The 16,096-nt window shown below is 46.2% G+C and overlaps 1 protein-coding gene across 9 annotated transcripts in view; it reads left to right on the top strand.

Annotated features, from left to right (window-relative positions):
• Positions 1-16,096, top strand: part of LOC139542995 (protein NDRG3-like) — a 60,827-nt gene that overhangs the window by 29,373 nt on the left and 15,358 nt on the right. For 6 of the 9 annotated variants that reach the window (XM_071349042.1, XM_071349041.1, XM_071349045.1 and 3 more), the window contains exons 4-5: positions 14,908-15,013; positions 15,405-15,525. In XM_071349042.1, coding sequence (XP_071205143.1) covers positions 14,908-15,013; positions 15,405-15,525 — 227 coding nt within the window. Of the gene's footprint in view, positions 1-8,088; positions 8,322-14,907; positions 15,014-15,404; positions 15,526-16,096 lie in introns of those variants that run through there. The other 3 variants (XM_071349044.1, XM_071349047.1, XM_071349050.1) reach the window with 3 other exon arrangements.

The following is a 16,096-nucleotide window of genomic DNA, read 5'->3' as shown; positions in this document are numbered from 1 at the left end:
CTCGAGGCTAATGAAAAGTGTGCTTTGGTTTGATAATGGTGTCCCTGACTGAACAGGTTTAGGCCATCACTATCTTGTGCTTGGTTTTATTAGTTACATGTTAGTCATTTAGCAGACGCTCTTATCCAGAGCGACTTGCAGTAGTGAGTACATACGTTTTTCGTACTGATTTTATGTGACGGCTTAACACCAAACTATCCTCCATCCTGGCCTGTCATGTGGGCTGCCTGTTTTCTGCATAGGGCATCACAGCAGCCAGTGAGACTGCGTCGGGACGAGTGATTTTGAATGGCAGAAGGCCTGGGATTAAACGATACAGTGCTGACAGCAACCTTGCCTATCATGTCCACTCAGTGTTTTCCCTATACTGTAGGTCAGCCATGTTGTCTCTCCTGGTGCCATGTGACCTAGATGGGCTAGCTATCTTAAGATGAACACACTAACTGTAAGTCGCTCTGGGTAAGAGTGTCTGCTAAATGACTAACATGTAAGTGCCAATGGGAGAGGGGTGAGGAGGGCTGAGAGAGTGTGAGGGAAAGGGGAGTGATTCAGTGTCAGGGGAAGAACACTAATGGTTGGATCGGAAGAGGATCAATAAACTACCTGTGGATTGGCTGATACTGAACACCTGACTAAAATATTAGGTTTAGGCATGATATGGTAATAACCTCACATAGACGTCTAATCCATTCCAATCCATAGAGTTCTTAGAAAATGGCGTGTTGGTGGTTGATTTGGGTATTAGCATGTCATGTGCATACCATCCGTTTCCTTTAGGTCTGGCTGCCCCCTAACATGCCGACTAGACCGGGTGCGCGCACTGCTGAAGGGCAGGGTCCGAAATCCTGCCTGCCGATAGATGTTGGGAAGCTGCCTGCCGAGAGACTGATTTATTCTGATGAAGTCGTTATTGGAGCCATATGGTTGAGATATTTATATCCCGACATGGCCGGTAGGGGTAGGGGTGGTGGAGAGGAAGAGGGGTAGGTGAATGCACACTAAGGTCAGTGTAAACACATGGAACATTGGTATAGGGAAAACATACAACTCACTGTAAGTATGTAGCGCCCTCTGTGACCGATGCCATGAACTACAATTTTATGAGTAGAGCTATTTCTATGCAAGCATGAAGTTACTATTTCTTGTGACAATTGTTTTAGTTTTTTTATATTAAATTTTACCCTTTTTCTCCCCAATTTCGTGGTATCCAATTGTTAGTAGTTACTATCTTGTCTCATCGCTACAACTCCCGTATGGGCTCGGGAGAGACGAAGGTCGAAAGCCATGCGTCCTCCGAAACACAACCCAACCAAGCCGCACTGCTTCTTAACACAGGGCGCATCCAACCCGGAAGCCAGCCGCACCAATGTGTCAGAGGAAACACCGTGCACCTGGCGACCTTGGTTAGCGTGCACTGCGCCCGGCCCGCCACAGGAGTCGCTGGTGCGCGATGAGACAAGGATATCCCCACCGGCCAAACCCTCCCTAACCCGGACGACGCTAGGCCAATTGTGCGTCGCCCCACGGACCTCCGGTCGCGGGCGCGAACCCAGAGTCTCTGGTGGCACAGCTAGCGCTGCGATGCAGTGCCCTAGACCACCTGGGAGGCCTTCTTGTGACAATTGTTGAGCTGATAGTTCAGCACTGCACACAATTATTACCTCAAGTTGGCAGTTGGTTATCTGAGCACAACAGCCTTACAGCCTCACACTGCAGCGAACGCCTGGTTTCCGCCTCTTCCTACATCGAATATGTGCTCAGAGTGGGTAACCTGTAGAGAGGGGGCTGAATGTGGCCCAGGGAACCCTCGTTTGCAGGGATTCCCTCTCCCCCTCACAGTAATGTCACTATGAGGGAGGTGTTTCCTGTCAATATGTTTGAATACGCTCACAGACAGGTGTCTCTCAAAGATCTCTACCTTTGTAGATCTCTGCTATCAGAGGTGGTCTGCACAGCTATAGACTGTTCGGGGCCAGCTCCCTGTCTTTCTGGGCCTGAGGAGGATATCCTTGTCCCAGCATTACTTCGGCGACCCCATTCATATGACCCACATAAATGGTTCAAAACTTGTAAAGAAAGTGTTATCTAACATTTGTTGTGTAATTCCAGGCATGCCACTTTACATCAATTAGCCAGATGATGGTCATTCTAACCCCAGGAACCTGCTCTAATTTGGGTTTGTCTCCAGATTGGAGGTGGAGAGATTAGCCTGCTGCAGGCCATGGCAGCTGGGGATCCCAGGGTTGAGCCGAGGATCCCAGGGTTGGGCAGAGGTAGCAACAATAGCACTGACCCAGTTTGGAGCGTAGTTTTGGGCTGCTTTCCCTGTCCTGAATCGGCCCTAATCCTGACCTCCAAATCCATCGTGTACTCGTTTTAGCAGATCTACAGTGTTTCTGCCACAGTGTCTCTGTATGTTTACAGTGAGTATACCAAACATTAGAAACACCTTCCTAATATTGAGTTGCCCCCCCCCCCTTTGCCCTCAGAACAGCCTGAAGTCGTCGGGGCATGAACTCTACAAGGAGTAAAAAGCCTTCCACAGGGAAGCTGGCCCATGTTGACTCCCAATACTTCCCACAGTTCTGTCAAGTTGGATGAATGTCCTTTGAACCATTCTTGATACACACGGGAAACAGCATTGCAGTTCTTGAAACACTCAAACTGGTGTGTCTGGCACTTGTATCATCCTCATCCAGAGCCAATGGCTAAATAACAGACTTTTAGTGCAAACTGGTTCTGAAATGGACTGCCATCACAATGTATAGTAGCCTAACTGGAGACTGAGGAGAGCTAGTTCTTACCTTTCAATGAATGCCTTATGTTGTAGGCTGTGTTATGTTGCACTACTGTGCTGTAACCGTTGTCTCCTGATTTATTATTGCTGAAAGACTGCAACATGAAGGAACGAACAATGGGCCACAGACATTGCTGGTGCTACTGTCTGTCTGGATATCCCTCTGACAGAGAAACTGAGTGGACATTGCTGGTGCTACTGTCTGTCTGGATATCCCTCTGACAGAGAAACTGAGTGGACATTGCAGACAGGGTCCAGAGAGCTGGCTGGCTAGCCCTGGCTGAGAAAGCCATATTGTCTTCTTGACATCCCATATCTGCAGTTAACCCCCCCCAATTCATGCCAATGCTCCCTCCGTCTCGGTTCTGGTGCTGCAGACAGCAGGCCAGGGAGGCAGAGCAGAAAGATTGTTTCCCAATGAACAGACTGAGGATTAAACCCAGGCCAGGCTCCTTACATGCTGACCACACCAGTCACGTCGTGTGCACATACATGTTATTCAATCATTGTACCCACACTTCTCCCGCGCATCAACAAGCGTCTGCGTAGCCAGGTGCTAAAATAGAACTTGGTTCTATTTGTGAAGCTTGACATGCTGCAAGTCCCGTCTATCCCATCTCCTCATTGGTTTTTAGGAGCATATACCCATGTGGGTGATTGAAAGATGAACGGAGGTCCACACTCCAGTTAGTGGTGGTAATGCACCTTAAAGTTGGTTGCCAACCGCCATATGAAGTCTGAAGAAGAAGAAGCCTGAAGGAGGAGAGATTACTAGAAACAAACTTGGTTTACCCTTTTATCTGTGGAGTAATATTCAGAGTAGAGGACCTTGTGCATTTCAGGTCAAATAACAACCCAATGTTTATATCCCAGGACAAATTAGCTAGCAACAGCAAGCTAGCTAGCTAAATTGCTATAAATGTTTAATTATTTTCAACCTGTCCCCAAATTAATATAGTTGGTTCAGAGTTTGTTTTGATATTACAAACTGTGTCTGTTGTGGCTGGACAAAATCAACATGTGTGCGAAAGCGCGCGCACCCGGTCTAGTCAGCATGTTAGAGGGGGCAGCCAGACCTAAAGGAAACGGATGGTATGCACATGACATGCTAATACCCAAATCAACCACCAACACGCCATTTTCTAAGAACTCTATGGATTGTAATGGATTAGACGTCTATGTGAGGTTATTACCATATCATGCCTAAACCTAATATTTTAGTCAGGTGTTCAGTATCAGCCAATCCACAGGTAGTTTATTGATCTTCTTCCGATCCAACCATTAGTGTTCTTCCCCTGACACTGAATCACTCCCCTTTCCCTCACACTCTCTCAGCCCTCCTCACCCCTCTCCCATTGGCACTTACATGTTAGTCATTTAGCAGACACTCTTACCCAGAGCGACTTACAGTTAGTGCATTCATCTTAAGATAGCTAGGTGGGACAACCACACATCAATCACAGTAAGCTACTTTGAGGGTTAATTGATCAGCAAAGTCAGTGCTAGTAAGGGGGGAGGAAAGTAAAGTGCGAGTGTTTAATTCACGAAAGGCTTTTTTTAAGATACTCTTTGAAGAGGTAGGGTTTCAGATGTTTTCGGGAAGATGGCCAGTGACTCTGCTGTCCTAGCTTCAGGGGGAAGATGGCCAGTGACTCTGCTATTCTAGCTTCAGGGGGAAGATGGCCAGGGACTCTGCTATTCTAGCTTCAGGGGGAAGATGGCCAGTGACTCTGCTGTCCTAGCTTCAGGGGGAAGATGGACAGGGACTCTGCTGTCCTAGCTTCAGGGGGAAGATGGACAGGGACTCTGCTGTCCTAGCTTCAGGGGGAAGATGGCCAGGGACTCTGCTGTCCTAGCTTCAGGGGGAAGATGGACAGGGACTCTGCTGTCCTAGCTTCAGGGGGAAGATGGCCAGTGACTCTGCTATTCTAGCTTCAGGGGGAAGATGGCCAGGGACTCTGCTATTCTAGCTTCAGGGGGAAGATGGCCAGTGACTCTGCTGTCCTAGCTTCAGGGGGAAGATGGACAGGGACTCTGCTGTCCTAGCTTCAGGGGGAAGATGGCCAGGGACTCTGCTGTCCTAGCTTCAGGGGGAAGATGGACAGGGACTCTGCTGTCCTAGCTTCAGGGGGAAGATGGACAGGGACTCTGCTATTCTAGCTTCAGGGGGAAGCTTGTTCCACCATTGGGGTGCCAGGACAGCGAAGAGCTTGGACTGGGCTGAGCGGGAGTTGCCTTCCCATAGGGGTGGGAGAGCCAAGAGACCAGAACGGAGTACTCAGGTTGGGGTGTAAGGTGTGAGCATCCGGTGCATTAGGAAAGTATTCAGACTCCTTCCCTTTTTCCACGTCTTATTCTAAAAAAGAATGATGAGGGGGAATAAACAAAATAACAATCTACACACAATACCCCATAATGACAAAGCGAAAACAGGTTTTCTGGCAAATTTGCAAATGTATTAAAAATAAAAAACCTTATTTACATAAATATTCAGACACTTTTGTATGAGACTAAATTAAGGTGCATTCTGTTTCCTGTTTCCATTGATCATCCTTGAGATGTTTCTATAACTGGATTGGAGTCCACCCGTGATAAATTAAATTGATTGGACATGTTATCAGGGCCCACAGTTGACAGTGGATGTCAGTGCAAAAACCAAGCCATGAGGTTCGAAATAATTGTTCCTCGAGCTCTGAGGCAGAATTGTGTCGAGGCACAGATCTGGGGAAGGGTACCAGAAAATGTTTGCAGCATTGAAGGTCCCCAAGAACACAGTGCAGTGGCCTCCATCATTCTTAAACGGAAGAAGTTTGGAACCACCAAGACTCTTCCTAGGGCTGGCCGCCCAGCCAAACTGAGCAATCCGGGGAGAAGGTTCTTTGTCAGGGAGGTGACCAAGAACCCGATGGTCACTCTTGACAGAGCTCCAGAGTTCCTCTGTGGAGATGGGAGAACCTTCCAGAAGGACAACCATCTCTGCAGCACTCCAGATCAGGGCTTTATAGTAGAGTGGCCAGACGAAAGCCACTCCTCAGTAAAAGGCACATGACAGCCCGCTTGGAGTTTGCTAAAAGGCCCCTGAAGGGCGGACCGCGAGAAACAAGATTCTCTGGTCTGATGAAACAAAGATTGAACTCTTTGGCCTGAATGCCAAGTGTCATGTCTGTATGAAACCTGGCACCATCCTTATGGTGAAGCATGGTGGCAGCATCATGATATGGGGATGTTTTTCAGCGGCAGGGACTAGGAGAATAGTCAGGATCGAGGGAAAGATGATCGGAGCAAAGTACAAAGAGGTCCTTGAAGAAAACCTGCTCCAGAGCGCTCAGGACCTCAGACTGGGGTGAAGGTTCACCTTCCAATAGGAAAATGACCCTAAGCACACAGCCAAGACAATGCAGAAGTGGCTTCGGGACAAGTCTCTGAATGTCCTTGAGTGGCCAAGCAAGAGCCCGGACATGAACCCGATCAAACATCTCTGGAGAGACCTAAAAATAGCTGTGCAGTGGCGTTCCCCATCCAACCTGACAGAGCTTGAGAGGATCTGCAGAGAAGAATGGGAGAAACTCCCCAAATACAGGTGTGCCAAGCTTGTAGCGTCATACCTACGAAGACTAGGTGCTGTAATCGCTGCCAAAGGTGCTTCAACAAAGTACTGAGTAAAGGGTCTGAAATGCTTATGTAAATAATTTCAATATTTAATTTGTAATAAATGTGCAAAAAAATCTATACCTGTTTTTGCTTTGTCATTGTGTGGTATTGTGTGTAGATTGATGAAGGAAAAAAAACAATTCACTACATTTTAGAATAAGGCTGTAACGTAACAAAGTGGAAAAAGTTGAGGGGTCTGAAACTTTCCGAATGCACTGTAGCCTGCTCTTAAATGCTAGTAAAACTAAATGCATGCTCTTCAACCGATCGCTGCCCCTACCTACCCGCCCGACTAGCATCGCTACTCTGGCTTAGAATATGTGGACAACTACAAATACCTAGGTGTCTGGTTAGACTGTAAACTCTCCTTCCAGACTCACATTAAGCATCTTCAATCCAAAATTACATCTAGAATCAGCTTTCTATTTCGCAACAAAGCCTCCTTCACTCATGCTGCCAGACATATCTTCGTAAAACTGACTATCCTACCGATCCTTGACTTCAGCGATGTCATTTACAAAATAGCCTCCAACACTCTACTCAACAAATTGGATGCAGTCTATCACAGTGCCATCCGATTTGTCACCAAAGCCCCATATACTACCCACCACTGCGACCTGTATGCTCTCCGTTGGCTGGCCCTCGCGTCATATTTGTCACCAAACCCACTGGCTCCAGGTCATCTATAAGTCTTTGCTAGGTAAAGCCCCGCCTTATCTTAGCTCACTGGTCTCCATAGCAACACCCACCCGTAGCACGCGCTCCAGCAGGTATATCTCACTGGTCATCCCAAAAGCCAACACCCCCTTTGGCTGCCTCTCCTTCCAGTACTCTACTGCCAATGACTGAAACAAATTGTAAAAATCACTGAAGCTGGAGTCTTATCTCCCTCACTAACTATAAGCATCAGCTGTCAGAGCAGCTTACCGATCACTGCACCTGTACACAGCGCATCTGTAAATAGCCCAACCAACTACCTCATCCCCATTTCTTTCTTTTGCACCCCAGTATCTATACTTGCACATCATCTGCACATCTATCACTCGTGTTAATGCTAAATTGTAATTATTTCGCCACTATGGCCTTTTTATTGCCATACCTCCCTAATCTTAATACATTTGCACACACTGTATATACATTTTTCTATTGTATTATTGACTGTATGTTTGTTTATCCGATGTGTAACTCTGTTGTTTGTGTCGCACTACTTTGCTTTATCTTGGCCAGGTCGCAGTTGTAAATGAGAACTTGTTCTCAACCGGCCTACCTGGTTAAATAAAGGTGAAATAAAAAATAAACAAAGCCTGAAGTTAGGGAGGGGCAGTTCCTCTTGTTGCTCCGTAGGCAAGTACCATGGTCTTGTAGTGGATGCGCGTTTCGACTGGAAGCCGGTGGAGTTTTTGCGGAGGAGCGGGGTGACATGGTAGAATTTGTTCAACCTACTGGCCCACCTGACCTTCTAAATGCAATTACAAAGGGCTACTGAGTGCCCAGACGACCGTGAGAGCTTTGTGCAGCAAGAAACACACTCCCTCCCCCTTCTTCCTCCACGTCTCTCTCGAGCTTCCATTCACACCGCCTCGCCACTCCCTCAGTCTCTCTCCCTCTCTCCCTCCCCTCTCACACACATTCTCCTCCCATCTTTTGATGGGACCAGCTGCTGCTATCGAAAAAATTTCAGTCGTTCCTTGTGGGCTCTCCTCTCCGTTCTGTCGCTGCCCCCTCTCCGCCGTCATCTCTCCGCCACTACCGCCCCTTTCACAGACAACACAGGGACAGACAGCACTCTTCTCTCCTTTCTCTGGCTGACAAAATGACAGCCGTTATGGACCTCAATCAGATTGCCATTGCCTGTTCGGCCATTGCTGTGGTGGTGAGTGAGACTGTCTGTTAGATTGTGTGGGGTTGTGTTTATTGCTGATACCATCGCCAGTCACCCTCCGTGGCCTGCCTGTTGCTGGAGCTCTGAGCAGCAGTGTGTTCGATTTCTCTGGGTTGTTTCTCGGGGGTGTGATCTCTATGGCATGGGAAAGTGGGTGTTAGGCAGTGTGGTGATGTGGGCGAGCGTATGACTGAGGAAACAAAAAACCTGCTGAGCATATTTGTGCTAGTGAGTGTGACTGTGTTGTGTTCGTGACGAAGAGATAATGCATCTGTCTTTGTCTCTGTCTCTCTGTGTGTGTTTTATTCACCCTCTTACTGATGCCGATCCAGCGAAAGGCGAATGAACAGTGTTGTCAGTGTATCAATACACCAGGCAGGTAAAGGGTTTGTCACAGTCAGGGGCCTTGAGAATATCAATCAGACTGAGGGAAATGTGACAGGCGTCTAGCAAGTGGAAAGCATTGCGAAGGTGGGAAGAGTACAGAGACTGCATTGTTTACCCCATCCAGTGGAGTGAAGGGTGTGACAAGAGGAATGGGGGTGGGTTTAGTCCTGGGGGTGGGTTTAGTCCTGGGGGTGGGTTTAGTCCTGGGGGTGGGTTTAGTCCTGGGGGTGGGTTTAGTCCTGGGGGTGGGTTTAGTCCTGGGAGTTTAGTCCTGGGGTTTAGCCCTGGGGGTGGGGTTTAGTCCTGGGGGTTTAGCCCTGGGGGTGGGGTTTAGTCCTGGGGGTGGGGTTTAGCCCTGGGGGGGGGGGGGGGTTAGTCCTGGGGGTGGGGTTTAGCCCTGGGGGTTAGTCTTGGGCGAGCGAGGGACCAGATTTATTTTTTAAATGGACGCTCCGCTTGCTTACTGAGTCACTACCTGGTTCCACTGTGTGGACTGGACCTAACTGGTTCCTGCGCTTCCTTCACTTCCTTCACTGCGTTCAGTGGTGGTGTGGTCCTGCCTAGACTAAAACCCAGACTCCTACCACACAATGGGTTAGGTTATCCATCTCTCCTCCCTGTGTCTCTTTCGCCCCAGGCTACTGGGAGACATACACACTACAACCACACATAGATACAGTACAATGCCATTAAAATCATTGAGGATGACACCAAAAAGTTTAAACGTATTCTGTTGTGGTCCTCATGAAAATACATGCAAACAAAATATACACGATTATAACATAAACAAAATGCTTCTCAAATTCATCTCAATAGGGAGGAAACCGTTAAAGGAATAAAATAGATGACCAAGTAACGTTAATTGAAACAATTATACTTTAAGCCTGTGCCGTTTTTAAAGCATTTTGTCCATGAACCATTTCTTAACTTCCTAGCGTACGGATGGTTTTGATATCGTTTGGTCCACCATTCCGTTCCTCTGCTCCAGTGTTAAGGACAGAGCTCAGCGGTCTGATAGTGACAATAGGGAATCTGGTGTGATGGCTGTGAGAGAAATGTAATGAAATTAAATGAAATTAAAATAACCAGATATGTAACTGGGGGTAAGGTCATGTATAACTTTTAAAAACCTTCTACAGTTTGAGATCAACTGGAAGCCAGTTAATTTTCCTGAAATGATTAGGATCCATGTGCGTCCTAGGGCTGAGCTTGAGTATAATTCTCATTAGTTGGTTTTGGTGTGTTTTGAAGTTTGTCCTTCAGGTTTTAGGGTTATGGCATTGAACAATGAGATACAAGCATGGTCATAGTGGCACTGTATCAGAGATGTTGCCACGGTCCTCAGTCTCTGTATCCAGGAACTTGGCTACCTTTGCCAGGAACTTTTTCCTGAAGTGAACCTTCCAAATGTTCACCTGTCATGTGTTGGTCTAGTTCACATCCCAGAGCATTTTTCCTTCACCTCTACACCATTACACTTGACTGAGAAGTTGGAAGAGTTTCTCACTTTGTGTTTGGAACCAAACAGGATACATTGTCTTCCCTAAATGCAGAGACTGTTGTCGGATAACCACTTACTGACTTTAGTCAGTTGGCTGCTTAGGTTCTTTTCAATGGTCTCGTTTTCCTAATGTGAAACCAAGAGGGCAGCATCATCCACATACAGGAACAGAGGGCATGAACAGGCAGAGTCCATGTCATTTAGGTAGAGTAACAAATCGAAGACCCCAAAATGCTCCCCAGGGGTACATCACAGTTTATCTCCTTAGCGTCAGACGGTGTCCTGCCCACATCCACCCTTTGGATCCTATCAGTTAGGTATGACGTCATCCTATCAGTTAGGTATGACGTCATCCTATCAGTTAGGTATGACGTCATCCTATCAGTTAGGTATGACGTCATCCTATCAGTTAGGTATGACGTCATCCTATCAGTTAGGTATGACGTCATCCTATCTGTTAGGTATGACGTCATCCTATCTGTTAGGTATGACGTCATCCTATCTGTTAGGTATGACGTCATCCTATCTGTTAGGTATGACGTCATCCTATCTGTTAGGTATGACGTCATCCTATCTGTTAGGTATGACGTCATCCTATCTGTTAGGTATGACGTCATCCTATCTGTTAGGTATGACGTCATCCTATCTGTTAGGTATGACGTCATCCTATCTGTTAGGTATGACGTCATCCTATCTGTTAGGTATGACGTCATCCTATCTGTTAGGTATGACGTCACCCATAATAAGGAGCTGTTGCCAAAACCAATTATGTTCCGTTTGTACAACTAAATATCATGGTTCACAGTATCAAATGCTTTTTGTATGTCAAGCATGACCATAGCACAGAAGTTGCCCTTTGTGTGAATTCAATTTCATGCTTGATAAAATCTGTCAAGTATAGCAAACAAGTGTCAGTATAATAGGATTGTGTAAAACCCGGACTGAAGATCATATACAATGTTATGGTCATCATGTACTTTATGACCTGTTCATGGAGTGCTCTTCCTAAAACATTTGACAAGACACTGAAGATTGACACTGGTCTGTAGTTCCCTTGTTCAACTTGGCTTCCTTTCTTGTATAAAGGAACAACTCTTGCATGTTTAAACTCTTGTGGTACCTTTCCATACCGAATGGAAACACTCATGTGTCTTTTTACATGACGCCCAGTAGGATCAGCAGCATCACTTAGGAATCTAGCTGGGATCCAATCGTGTTCCTTTCTGTTTGTCAAGATCGTTAAACATCTTTGTAACCGTTGAAACCTCGTAAATGCAAACTGTCCTTTGGAGATGCCGTTGACTGAATAATAGGTTTCAATAGGATGGTTTCCAAAGGTTCCAGAGTATTCTGGGAGTTGGTCAACGGGGTTGCTAGTAATGGTGGTGGAAAACTCTTGAATGTTTATCAGAACACCTGCCTCTCCTGCTGCTGAACTATCCTTGAATCCTTCTTCCTCATTTAGCATAAAGTGGCTCTACAAAACAACACCACCGACATGATTATTGCCATGTTGCTTTTCTCTCTATAATATGGAAAAGCAGGATCCGTGTTGTCGTGGTAACCGATAGTGTTCAGCTTTTCTCTTTAACTTGTTCCGTATTAATTGCCTCCTCTCGGTCTGTCTTTGTTGTCGTTCAGAGGGGGTGAATTTGAGGCTTTTACCAATGAATACTAACATTTTAGGCTTTTACCAATGAATACTAACATTTTAGGCTTCATCAAAACAAAAATAGTATGGCTATTGTTTACACCTCAAACCCCCTCAAATGCCACCTCAGATCCACATGCCCCTTTTGAGAAATGGGTCCAAACTTGCAGTGCTCTCTGAATGACACGATCTAGACCAAGGGTAGTAGGGCTGGAAATTGCCAGTGACCTCATTATTCTATATGTATTGCAACTCGATTTTTGTGATTCGATGGTTCCGAACATATTGCTCACGATATGTCTGCTGCAGAGGGACAAGAGAGCCATAAGAAAACGTGTTTTGATCTGTCATGGAAATAAAAGTGCTGAAAACAAACTGGCTCCCTAATTTAAAAACTAGAGATCAATCTATGAAGGGAAAAACATGAGTTTTTACTAGAGGTACTGCCAACTAGCGCAAAAATATTGTCAATGATACAATATGTCATCAAAAATAATATATAATTTCCCCCCCCATCACTAAGGGGTAGGCAACTATATTCAGACGTGGGACGATTTCTGTCTGGATGGATAGTTGGGTGGGCCGGAACATAATTATAATTTGTACACTGCAAATTGGCCACAACTAAGCCAAAAAATAAAATAAGTTGACACTTTATTTGGATAGTCCGTCTATCTACTAACCCTAGCTCTATCTTAACCCTAACCTAAATCCTTACCCTAGCCCTTATTCTAAACCTAACCGTAACCTTAGCAGTTGCTTGTCAACAGATAGTCCATCTGTAGATGATCATACTATCAACAAACTATCTGTTGACAAGCAACTGCTTGCTAAGGTTACGGTTAGGTTTAGAATAAGGGCTAGGGTAAGGATTTAGGTTAGGGTTAAGATAGAGCTAGGGTTAGGATAGAGCTAGGGTTAGTAGATAGACGGACTATCCAAATAAAGTGTGACTGAAAATAACAATTTCATACCTTAATTACATTGAGACACAAGTTTAAAAAATTACAAAAAAAAGCCCATTCTCAGGATACTGCTGCAGCAGATCTCCTCATCACATGACCCCTCCATTGTAACAAGCCAGATATCAGCAGTGCACAGCCGCTCAACCTTGTGCCAGGAATACATAAAACGGTTATTGGGACTGCTGCTGTTTTCAAAGCACCGAGTGGTTTGTTTTGTTTGGTCAAGGCCACCATTGACTCGGAAGCTATTTGAGGTCATTGACATTTCAGACGAAAAAGCAATGTTGTTTTTTGTCTTTCTCTCAGGCTTCCATTTCATCTGGTAGATAAAAGCCCCAGGCTACAAAATATATTTCTCTTTTTAGTTTTTTTTATCCTTCAGTTGTGGCAATCCTTGCCTACTGAAGCCTCTTTGATCAGAGTCGTCATATTCAACATGGTTACAGGTGTCTGTATGAGGGACCAAGCTGATGGCACCTCACATGTATCCTCCATCTCTCACAAACACAACCTTTCACACAGCCAAGCCCTTCAACCGCAGCTTCTATTTGTACTCCTCACCACCCAGATAGGAGTGTGACTCTGCCAGCGCAGCTGATGGAAGTGTTTATACAGGCTAGGGTTGAACAACTACAATCCGTATTGTATAACTATTGTATTTGCTTTTTGCAGACATGGCTGAATAGACTGGTTTAGCCTAATCTCTAACCTACCCCCTCCCAGCCCCCATGGTGTTGAGTGTTGCTCAATGTTCTGGTGACGTGGCGGATTCTGAACAGTTGTTGAGAGGGCCTCATGTCTCCGCGTGGAGTCCTTCCACCCAGTTTAGATCTCTGACGCAGTACGGCCCTCAAACCGCCGTCTCTGTGGTTTTCAGCTGCACCAATGGACCGGAAGCTGAACACTGTGACATAGCTACACGCGTTATAGTACTGTTCCTATATTTAGGTCTCTGCTTGTTGATTGGTTTTCTCGCTATAACTAAATGACCACCATGCCATTAATGCTACCAGACAGAAACATGCCTCACACTAGGCTGTAGTAGCACTGTGCTTACTAGTAAACTGTATGGTTGTATCACACCTCTATATGCATTGCCTTCATTAACTTTTTGATGTTGATGTGTTCCTGTGTTGAATAAACGGCATATGTGGGAGAAGTTAACTCTACCTACATGTACATATTACCTCAACTAACTGGTGCCCCCGCATATTGACTCTGTACCGGCACCCCCCTGTATATATTGTTATTTTTTTACTGCTGCTCTTTAATGACTTGTTACTTTTATCTCTTATTCTTGTCTGTATTTTTTGAAACTGCACTCTTGGTTAGGGCCTTTAAGTAAGCATTTCACTGTAAGGTCTACTACACCTGTTATATTCGGAGCATGTGACTAATAACATTTGATTTGAAGTTGTGACCTGTTAAATGACGTGTAATGTTGAATTAGCGTCAGGTCTAAGGGCTGTGGACAGACAGAGATTCCCATCCCCACGTAATTACATTAGCCAGACGTCAGATGATGTTATCTGTGAGACGGGACAGGTAGAGGGCCCTCTACTTATCCACACATCTGCGTATGGCGTGAGACTCTACAGTGTGCACATATGTGTCTGGTGTGGCGCCAACAGCACCTCCTGACATTAGCCGTGCCGCTCACATGCAGCGGTCATTGTGACCACAGAGATATGGGTCATGATGATCCAGCCAGTCAGTTTTCAATCTAGGTCATCCTCTAGGCTACCTGCTAAAGAGGACCCAGTTTTCATCATGACCTGCACGTCCTGAAATTATTTTCTCTCTCCTGACACTTAGCCTCGCTGAGGAAGTGATTTTCTGTCTCCTACTGACACATTGAAAATCACTTCCTCAGCGAGGCTAATTGTCAGTAGGAGACCGAAAATCACTTCCTCAGCGAGGATTTCTCCTACTCGGTGTATGAATGAATAATACATGTTTTTTTCTCATCTGCACCTGTATAGTGCTATGACTGACTGGCACTAAAAGGCTGGCTCCTCTAAGCTCCACAGACACCGCTGGCCCTGACCCAGACCATGCTGTCTTGTGTTTCAGGAGCATGACATCGAGACCCCCCATGGTGTTCTGCACGTGACGATGAGGGGCACCCCCAAGGGCAATAGACCAGTCATCCTCACCTACCATGACATTGGTCTCAACCGTGAGTGTACACACATTCAGGCTCTCATTGGCCTAGCTTTGAAATCTCTCCAAACACCCCTAAAATGCATAATATCACGGGTGAATTGTCATTAGAACAGTTGACGCTGTAGAGATGTAAGAAACTGGAGGGTTGAAGGTAGAAATCTCTTTGAGCATTGGGGATATGAGCCACTATGTCCGACTGGATTGCTCCACCAGTTGGCTGCCTCATTGTAAAACAACACTGATCGTTTCAGTATGTTTTTTGGTTGATTACTGGTATGGGATGGGATTTGTTGACACGCTCAATATTACATTCAGTGTTGTCGTTTTTGTTAAATGTCTATTTGAGTAGGACCCATAAATGAGGTGACTTTAAACAGTGCTGGGTCTCTCCTCCCCCCCTGCAGATAAGTCCTGTTTCAACACACTGTTCAACTTTGAAGACATGCAGGAGATCACATCACACTTTGCTGTGGTCCACGTGGACGCCCCAGGACAGCAGGAGGGTGCTCCCCCATTCCCCACAGGGTAAGAGACCAGTTCACTCAAGTCATCATCCTCAACATCATGTAATAATATCACCACAAGTATCAACACATTCATGATTGATATTGTAGACCTGAATAAATGGTGGCTATGTCATCAGAGCCAGAGTAAACCATGAGGTCCTCTGGCTGCACCCCCCCCCCCCCCCCCCCCGCGCTGACTCTTCCCCTGGCCGTGCCTCCCCTTCCCCTGGCCGTGCCTCCCCTTCCCCTGGCCGTGCCTCCCCTGGCCCCGCCTCCCCTTCCCCTGGCCCCGCCTCCCCTTCCTCTGTGTGAGTGAGTGAAAGGACCGTTTCAGACCAGGAGACAGACGGCCGGCCAGAACATGACATGGTGCCTGGATAGAATAGGTGTCTGGCTTTGGACTTTCATCAACTTGATAGGAGGGTGTGCTGCTCCAGGTGTCTGGTAGTGTCTCTGGTCATCTGTTTGTCCCAGGTCCCAATACCCTACAAACCTATCTGTCTGTTTGTCCCAGGTCACAATACCCTACAAACCTATCTGTCTGTTTGTCCCAGGTCCCAATACCCTACAAACCTATCTGTCTGTTTGTC

This window comes from Salvelinus alpinus, chromosome 17, assembly GCF_045679555.1.
Source record: "Salvelinus alpinus chromosome 17, SLU_Salpinus.1, whole genome shotgun sequence".
Taxonomy (NCBI): Eukaryota; Metazoa; Chordata; class Actinopteri; order Salmoniformes; family Salmonidae; genus Salvelinus; species Salvelinus alpinus.
The sequence above is the reverse complement of the archived record's forward strand: the minus strand, read 5'-3'. Positions and strand labels throughout refer to the sequence as shown.